Source organism: Phragmites australis, chromosome 22, assembly GCF_958298935.1.
Source record: "Phragmites australis chromosome 22, lpPhrAust1.1, whole genome shotgun sequence".
NCBI lineage: Eukaryota > Viridiplantae > Streptophyta > Magnoliopsida > Poales > Poaceae > Phragmites > Phragmites australis.
The window spans coordinates 14,484,533-14,494,395 of record NC_084942.1 but is presented as its reverse complement, the minus strand read 5'-3'; the positions used below and the strand labels follow the sequence as shown (position 1 = coordinate 14,494,395).

The 9,863-nt window shown below is 43.3% G+C and overlaps 1 protein-coding gene across 3 annotated transcripts; it reads left to right on the top strand.

The window, feature by feature from the left end:
• Positions 1-2,813: 2,813 nt before the first annotated feature.
• LOC133905022 (vegetative cell wall protein gp1-like) lies at positions 2,814-5,309 on the top strand. 3 transcript variants are annotated; one of them, XM_062346711.1, is made up of 2 exons: positions 2,814-3,041; positions 4,212-5,309. In XM_062346711.1, the coding sequence occupies exons 1-2, from the start codon at positions 2,852-2,854 to the stop codon at positions 5,036-5,038; spliced, it is 1,017 nt and encodes a 338-aa protein (XP_062202695.1). In that variant the 5' UTR covers positions 2,814-2,851; the 3' UTR covers positions 5,039-5,309. The 3 variants fall into 3 exon arrangements, with proteins under 3 accessions (XP_062202695.1, XP_062202696.1, XP_062202694.1); XM_062346712.1 differs by lacking the exon at positions 2,814-3,041 and adding an exon at positions 3,103-3,123; XM_062346710.1 differs by lacking the exon at positions 2,814-3,041 and adding an exon at positions 3,149-4,121.
• The last annotated feature ends 4,554 nt before the right edge of the window (positions 5,310-9,863 follow it).

The following is a 9,863-nucleotide window of genomic DNA, read 5'->3' as shown; positions in this document are numbered from 1 at the left end:
TAATTGGCGAGGTAGATTGTGATATGAATCTTCGTATGTTCCGAACCTCATCTCAATAGCCTTCTGTTTCGCCCTTCATGCCTTCGCATAGTTTATTGTGTACTGAAACATTTGCTCAATAGCACTGATTATTGATCGTGGCTCATACCTTAGGTTGTCCACAATCTCCCCGTACATAACATTAGCAATAAAGGCAGATGACAAGTTCCGGTGGGCGAACTCTATTTCCTCAATGTGACAATTATGTTCCTTGACTATTGAGCACTGCCAGTAGTCTACCCATTTTCCTCTGAATGTGTGCACCCGCCAAGGACATTGATACACCAAACACTTCACATCATACTCCCTTTTACTGGATTTAACAACCTTGACCTGCCTGCGAAGAGACAACGATCAGAATTTAACTGCATCAATAACAGCCTCCTTTGTAGGGTACATAGCACCCTGAGGCACCTCATTCTCATGATACTGCCATGGTGTTCGATCAGCCTCGCTAACCACCAGCTTTGAAAATTCATGATCTCTCCACTCTGCAGGCACTAGAGCATTACCCTCCTCGTCAGATGAATCCCCATCGGCAAGGCCTTCCTCCAACTCTTGATCCTCCAACTCCATCTCTTCAATGATGCTAGGGATATGCTCCCCTTCATCGGCTACACCCATCGGTTGCATCTCTGGAATATCTCCAACATCTGCCTTGGTCCCAACATTAACCTGGTCTGATTCATCTTCCACCGCCTCACTTGGTCCCACTACTGCTTCCGCAGAGTTCACCTCCGTTTGGTCTTTCAAGTACGCCTAAGCTAACAAAACCAGAGGCATGCCACGTTCACAAGATATATCTATATACTGCCTCCAAGTTGATGTGACTTCGATCGGAATAAACTCCCCAAAGTATCCATGACTAGCACGGCTGAGGACAGCTTTCAGCTTCAGCTCATGTTGCTGTGGATCCAGTTGGAAAAACCGCATGAGCCATTTGCACACACCCATAATGGTCCTCTCATTATCTTTACTAAGACCCTTCATGGCATGAGGAAATCCAGACATATCTACACCGTTAGGACCGTACCTAATTTCACCCTCACCATAATATATCTGAAAAATTAATTTATCTGCCATCCCTGGAAACAACCGCAAATATAACCAATGTTAAGACCGACGAACTATATTTCTTAGTATCGGAGAAAAAAATTTACTGACATCGATTCATACATAACAATAGGTTTTCAATAATAGCCCTACCCAAACTTACCTACAAATATTACTCTATACAATCTACATTTAATAGCTATTCTACCATGTCAGAATTAATATTCACAGTATACTACCATTTTCTAAACGCTACATGCTAGATCCGTCTATTATCATACAGTGCTAGCTCCTATGTTACACAACATAACCCTACAATTATTACTCTATAAAATCTACATATTCAAAACTAACATACTACAAATAATATTCTATATTTCACTGCTATCCTACCATGTCCTAAGTAAAATTAACAATATTCTACTAAACATAGTATTTTCTAAACCCTAAATCATACATGTCTAAAACCTATGTCATATACTATTACTGTACTAATTAACAACAATAAAAGTATAGAGGAACTTATCGAAAAGTGATCTTCAAATCCGCGGATCAAATGCAGCAGAGCTTCACCAGGCTCTCTTCCTCTCCTCTCCTCTCTCTTCAGGGTTTTTTCTTTTTTCGTAATAAAATGTGAATTTTACCTATTTTTAGAGCCTTTTATAGAGGAGGGAGCAAGGGTGGCGGCCAGCGGGCGCGGGTGGGTAGCCCCCCTTACCGTCCCATGAGAGGGCGGCAAAGAGCCGAGCCCACCCTCTCAGGGGATGGTAAAGTGCGGGCTCGGGCAGGCACCTCCTTGCCGCCCTCTGAGGAAGCGGTTAGGTCACCTGCTCTCATAGGGGCGGTTATCAGGTCTAATAGTCCTCTCGGCCCTCTCAGACAACTGTAGGCGTCTAATTTTGTAATTTTTTTAAAAAAAATCTATTTATTTAAATTTTTAATAAAAAATATAAAAAAAACTCGACTCCTACCTCTAGGTCCAGGTGAGCTGAAACTGTGGGCGAATGCAAGTACAGCCCACCGTTTTCCAACATCTGACGGCCTAGATCCTGCAGGGTACGGAGGATTCGACGGCCTCTCCTGGCTCTGCCGCAAGGGGAAATGTCACGGATCTTCTCCTCCAACCTCTTCCCTCTGCATGCCCAATTACAACTTCACAACTCACTATGTACAAGGTACGCATGAACTCTACTCAGGTTCTTTCCAAAATGTGATGCTTCCAGAACAGCAGAGTAGAGCCTGCCCGTGACACCCCAAGATGGCAGCGAAAATCTAAGTTGCACAAAAGGGTCCAAATGCCCTTCACATGTTCTTGTTTCATATGAGTTGGAGGGACTTCACAACCCTTTCACCATGCCCTACTCAACCACTGGAGCATTAGTGGAGTTCAAAGGACTCACGTGTCGGCGAGCGTTATGGCTTTTCTTCAAGATGTGTCATTCTATTTGGCACAGGAAAAAAATTGGTTCGGTATATTCAATATATCTAGTTTACTAGGTCTACCATAGATCCTGGTAAAAAAATTACCATACTCATTGTATTTATTTAAATTTTATCTAAATTTGTTTGAATTTTGTCCAGTATATCCGATAAATCATATTTACCGATAACATTCGGTAAATTTTATGTTACCGGTAAAAAAACCTGTCTAGCACCTCAGCTGAGAAGCCTGAAATGGACATGCTGCTCTACTCTACAGCATGGATAGTATAAAGCAGGAGTTGAGGTCTATCAGCTATCACAGAAGCTCTCTGCGAAGATGAGGAATCACAAGCGAGGGTTGACTCATGCGTTGGAGATTCTGGTGTGGTTCGCCGCTCTTCTTCGCGGTGTGCGATGCCAGAGCGGCTCCGGCGGTGGCGGCCCCGCAAACCTCACGGTGATCGGCACGGTGTTCTGTGACGCCTGCTCCTCCAGCTCCTTCTCCAATCATAGCTACTTCTTGCCAGGTACTCCAGTAAGCACATGCCAATTGCAATGCGAATTACGCACATTTGGTCACCTGGAATTGCAATGCCTCAATAATTTCAGGTGATGAAGCCTCTCAGGCCTGTAAATGCATCTTATGTTCTTTCTTGTTTGGAATTATTGTACATGTGTTCTTTCAGAAATTGCTCTCTTTTCAGAACTGAGTATTCAATACTCCTAGAATTGCTTGTGCACATACTATGTTTTGGAACCGGCTCCTCTAACGTTGCTAAGCAAAGTCAGAGGTGCAAGGTTAGAGGAGCAGTTCTTGTCGTGGCTTGCAAATTGTTTTGAGGATTAGCTCCTCTGACGTTGCTAAGCAAAGTTAGAGGTGAACAGCACTGTGAACAATATCTATAAGCGTGTAAACAGTATTTGCAGTGAGATATCGTAGTACGACTGGTCACAGGACTACTGTGCTAATTACTGCACGTGTGTACTGTAGCAGCACTGTAGTGCAGTCGGTTTCCCATCCACCGGACCACATTATTGTTCACCTTAGCAAAGTCAAAGGAGCACATTCCTATGTTTTCATGATTGCTACACTTAATTGTTTCTTGCCTTCAGAAGGGTTTTACTGCCCGTTTGAAAACGGGAACTCTGATTTTTTTCCCTTCAGGTATATCATTTTTCTAACCTATGGAATTTTCTTTTGTATCTTTCTAACAATTGTGGAAGATGCATACCCAAAACAACTTGCAAGCCCTGACCTGGCCTCAGGTGCTCTACCATGCTACTTCCTCACCCCACCAATATAATACAGTTAGGATGGACAAAAATTAAATAGTGGTCATTAAACTAACTTTATTTTACTAACATCAATAAACTTGTAACCTTGTTTTAAGGAGTAAAACTCCATAACACAAAAAATTCAATCCAATCAGGAACGTTTAGTAACGCAACATGGCAGACTTTGAATACTTTGCAAACCCTTGGCTTGCTAGAATTCAAGCTATAAAACACTTGCAAACTTCTCTGTACGCATCACCAGCTTTATACTCCTCTGAAATTTCACTTTTGCAGTTGCTAAACCATCATCTTTGTATGAATGTACTTCTGAAGTATGTCGTCATTAGAATTCATCATTTCATCCAATTAAACTCCAATATATCCCATGTTCTGATTTGTTTTCCTCCTTTTCTCCTCCTCAGGTGTCAAAGTCAGACTCGACTGCATGATCAAGGTGAACTCGAATTCGAAGGAGGAGATCAAGATCACGGCCGAGAAGGTCACCAACAGCTACGGCGCCTACCAGCTCGCTATCCCGGCGATCGACGGCTTCGAGTGCGCCGCCGCTGGACAGACCGCCGCCGAATCCTTCTGCCGGGCGGCCGTGCTGGACAATCCCTCGGCGCTCTGCAACGTGCCGGCCGTGACCACCACCGTCGGCCACATCTCCTTCCCGAGCCAGGAGCCCAACACCTGCTTCTACATCCTCAACTCCCTGTACTACCGCCCCGGCAAGCCAGGGCCCGGCCAGTGCGACGACGGTCGCGCCTCGCGGTCGTGGTCTCCGGCTGCGCTGAATACGTCGCTGTTCTACTGCCCGCCGTGGCCGCTGCCGCCCATCCCGTTCTGCACTCCACGGCCGTGGTTTCCACCCATACCGTTCTTCACGCCACCGCCACCGGCGTTCCCGCTCCCACTGCCGCCGATACCGTTCTTCACACCGCCGTCACCTCCTCCGCCAGCATTCCCTTTCCCTCTTCCGCCGTGGCCTTGGACGCCGCCGGCGGTGCAACCGCCGCCGTCGTTCCAATTTCCTCATTTGCCACCGATCTTTACAACACCATCGCCCCCGCCCTCGCCACCACCAGCGTTCCCGTTCCTTTTGCCACCGCTTCCACACCTACCACCTTTCCCTCACTTGCCACCATTACCACCTCTGTATTCGTCACCCCCTCCACCACCATCGTTTCCTTGGCCTTTCCCGCCATTTCCTTTCTTTCCTCCAGGTTCACCATTTCCTCCACCTTAGAAATATTCCCGGAAAGATCCAAGTACCTGGTCTTCTTCAAAAGACCTACCGTAAGGTAAATAATAGTAATTTGTTTTAGCTCCTGCTGGAAACGATAATGTGTAACCTTGGTATATGAGTTTCTTCATTCTTTTCTGATCTTTCCACTGTGAGCTGCATGGATACTAGTGTAAGTTTCTACTTGTGCTCCATACATATGTATATGTAGAATTCTAGGTTCTAGACAAACGAATTCTAAGGTCTTATGGAATAATTATCACAGCTTGTTCTCTCTCTAGTTTGCATTGGCAATATATAGTGAGGCTCAACTTAGGATACATCATTAAAAAAAACAGGGATTTTGAACTTGCCGCTCAACTTTTTGAATTTTTGTTTAAGAATCGATTCTAAATCTGATATCCCTACGTTGTAATAGTTTTTAAATCTCTGATTGAAGCAAGCAAAAAATTGTGACAAAATTAATACTACTATTGATGCTCTTCTACGGTACGATGAGTGGCTCACCCCTACGCCCCTGATTGCTTTAACGGTGCTCTACCACACCATTCACTGCTACCGCTGACAAATCACATCTGTGACAATAGCTGGAAGGAGTTCTTCGAGAAAGCTGCATGTAATAAACTACACCATAGGTCAAAGATATATTATTTACAAAACAAAATTTGATGCTTTCATGCTGGAGAAACAAAACCGATAGATTAATTTACATCAACCTTCCAAACTTAAGAATGGTGGATTCTAATTACATTGTGTTGAACAATAAAATGATAGGCACGCACTGCACCTGAGAAGTACTACAGGGTAGAGTTATACAGAAAAAGGAATACTCTGAAAAGTGAGGGAAAGCAAAATCTGCCTGTCTTCACATTAGATGGTTGAGATTGATCACATGATTAGCAGTAATAAGAATAATTTTTCCACATATTGATTCGTTGACAATATCCTCGACCTCCCTCCCAAGATCCATGAAATCCTGAGCATCCAATGAAGGGAAGAAACCTTAAAAGCAACAGAGTGTAATTTTTCCACATATTGATAATGGCAATGAGATTTGAGAGCAGGTCTGAAAGAAAATAGTGGGACTGATTCGTTGACAGTATCCTCGACCTCCCTCCCAAGATCCATGGAATCCTGAGCATCCAATGAAGGGAAGAAACCTTAAAAGCATCAGAGTGTAATTCCTCAATATATAAGTGACAACGTAGACAAATCATGACTGGATGGTAGTATAAAGTGAGATATCACAGGTGCTAAAGCATGAACAATGGTAAATGGTAAAAGAGAGACAAAATTGTGCTACACCGTATGTGTATGCAACTGAGATAGAACAATTCAATAGGGTTGGAAATGAATTGAATCGTTGGCTTTCGTTTCTGATCGGGGAGGGAGGTAGCGAGGTGCCGGTGCGGATCGCAAGAATTAGTAACAGTTGAGTTTCATCTAGAATCAAAATTAAAAGTGCCTCCCAATTTTCTATAAAAAGAATAAACATGATAAGCCGATGGAATGCCTACCAACACATGCAGAACACATCTTTTAATCTCTCATGCTGCTCATTGCAAAGAAGTCAAAAACCCCTGTTGCTGCTTTCAGAACCCAGTAAATTGAAACACAGACACATGGAGACAACAACAAACCACCATGGCAAGTGGTGATGGTAGGCACCATATAAGCAGAGGAAAGTGCCTAAAATACAAAGCAAATAACACATGTAAAATGAAAAGTATATCCAAGTCCTCAATAACAGCCAATGTGCTTAAGTCACAATATGGAAATATGGATCTTCAGGAGGAAAACAATTAATTTCTGGAGTACACAAAAGGATGCAGAAGATCGTACCATATAAGGTCTCTTCAGCTTAATGACCATGTGAGACATTTCAACAAGCATCTCGAAGGCAAGATGAAACACTACATATTCAACGCATCAAGCTTGCATTGTTAGGTGCTGAAATAAATCTCCACACCAGAATACAATACTTTCATGCATAACAAAATACAAAGAGAGATACACTTTCAGAAACTGAAGTGATAACCTTGTGGGAAAACTCATCAATCTGGCTTCGACAGGTAATCCATCCATGGAGCGAAATTAAAACGTATGGCCCTGCAAAAATATTACTTCATTCATTAAATTGATGCCCAGGATTCAACCTGAAAATTATCAAATGCTTTTGCATGTGCGAATCAATTGTATGATATACTAGTAGTGGTTAACTCATACGCAAGAAATCAAATAATGTTATTAGAAAGCCAGCACAATACAATATATTGAATGTAGTACACAGTGAACAAAACGAAGAAAATAGGATTATTCCTTTCAAAAAAAAGAAAATAGGGTTAAATTAGGAAACCTCGTAAAGAGTACTCTGCAGGGGTTGTAACATTGATTCAGTGATATTTTTAAGCAGTGCAAGGGAAGGAATGACATGAGAAAATTGATGGAATCTGCAACGGGATTGACACAACGCAAATATATAAATTATAAAACATGAATCTCCTTTAACTGGTGTACTTCATCGATTGAGGCACGGGGAAGAGAGTCTACCTTGGAACCGTTGTAGCCATGAGTTGTTTAGGTGGTGCAGGGGTTGAATCGAATTGGATGAGAAGAGCATATCACCGAGTTATGGAAGAAGAGCAGATCACCGAGTTATGGAAGAAGAGTAGATAGCCGAGTGGAATCCATCACAAACTGTTACAGGAAGCGGGAAGTCGGTGGTTTTCGACGGCGTAGGGGAGGTCGAGTGCGTTGGGGTCGGCGGCGGCGGACGGGACCTCGGGGCCGTCAGGTTCCTCGGCAGCCTAGGGAGGTCAGGGTCATCGGCGGTCGGGGGCAAGTCGGGAGCGGAGGGGTACTCCGCGGCGGGCAGGGGACCAAGTCCTCCATAGCCCGCATTGGCCTGCCCGTGGGAGCCACGCGTCCAGAACCCAAACCCTAGAAGCGCCATCGGGAGAGAGAAGAGAAGGGAGCGACTAGCTTCGGCGGATCCCTCAAAAGGCGTGGCGGCGGATCCCTAGGAAAGCCCGGCTCCGCGGCCTGCGTGGCTACCGGCCTCATGGACTTGCGTGCGTGGGGGCTGTTGAGAAACCGCTGCTACCGGGTGTAGTCCAGCGATCTCTCTAGATCAATTGCAAAAGGAGACACAAGCGTAGGGGAAAAGTTGTCTATTCTTTCTTCATTTGTGTTAACAATGAGGGGTGCTACCCCGTATATATAGTACCAAAAAACCCCTAAGAGATAGAATCGAATCTTTCTAGAGATCGAGACGGGCCCACATTCGGTTGTGAAACTCCAAGTTTCCTAACTCTCCCCCTTGGACACTTCTCACGAAATGCATATGTCTCATCAAAACTCCCCAAAAACCCAATGGGAAAAATTGGGAGAAAGAGTACATAGCTCGCGACATGTTTACACGAATTGCCTCGTTAAAAACCTTAACATGAGAAACTTCAAGAAAACTCATCTAAGGGAAAAAGAGTACAATCCACCCAAAATACTTCATATAATCTTCATGATTAACTTTGGGCACTTAATCTTCTTGACTAAGATTTAATTCTTAATATCGGTATTATGTGAAATTTCTTCCCCTGAAATATGCAACTCTCTGAGCCTCATCATCCCAATGCCACGAACACATCTTTCAAAACTAGATGCAGGGAGGGATTTAGTTAATAAATCTACAAGATTTTCACATAACTTAGTATGCATTACCTTTATTTCATTCATTTTATGCAATTCATGAGCATAAAAGAACTTGGGGTTGATATGTTTCATTAAGTTGTTTTTCACATATCCCGACTGCACTTGTGCAACACATGCAGCATTATCTTCATAGATAATGGTAGGGGGTGTTAGTAGTATTCAAACCACATGACTGCTGGATATGATTGATCACTCTTCTAAGCCATGCGCATTCCCGTGCGGCTTCATATAAAGCTATTATTTCTGAGTGGTTTGTCGAAGTAGATACAAGACTTTGCTTCGACGATTTCCAGGATATTGCAGTTCCACCACATAAGAAAACATAGCCAATCTGTGATTTCGCTGTATGCGGGTGTGACAGGTACCCAGCATCTGCGTATCCAACCAGACTTAGATCCTGATTCTTTCTGTAGAACAGGACTAAATCTTTGCTACCTTGCAAGTAGCGTAAAATATTCTTCAAGCCCTTCTAGTGCCTTTTAGTAGGCTCTGCACTGTATCGTGCAAGTAGGTTTACTACAAACGCCATGTCTAGCCTAGTGCAATTAGCTAGATACATCAGCACACCTATTGCACTTAAGTATGGGAATTCCGGTCCCAATATTTCCTCCCCCTCTTCTCTAGGTCTATAGGGATCTTGGTCTGCTTGTAATGACCTTCTGACCAAGGGGGGTTTTAGCAGGAAATAATTTTTAAAACCAAACCGCTCTAACACCTTCTGAGTGTAGTTTGACTGATGTACAAAGATTCCATCTGCCACATGCTCTAGCTGCAGGCCCAAGCAAAATTTGGTTCTACCCAAATCTTTCATTTCAAATTCAGATTTTAAGTAAGAACTTGCTTCTTCTATATCTTCTTTTGTACCAATGATATTTAGATCATCTACAAATACTGATATTAAGCAAAATCCATTCTGGGACCTTCTTATGAATACACAGGGACAATCCGTGCTATTTGTGTAGCCTCGTTTTCCAAGAAATTCACTCAAACGATTGTACCACATTCTACCTGACTGTTTCAATCCATACAACGACTTCTTCAATTGTACGCTATAAAGGTGTCTATTTCCTCTATCCTGATTCGGCAACAGTATTCTTTCAGGTACCTTCATATAAATGAC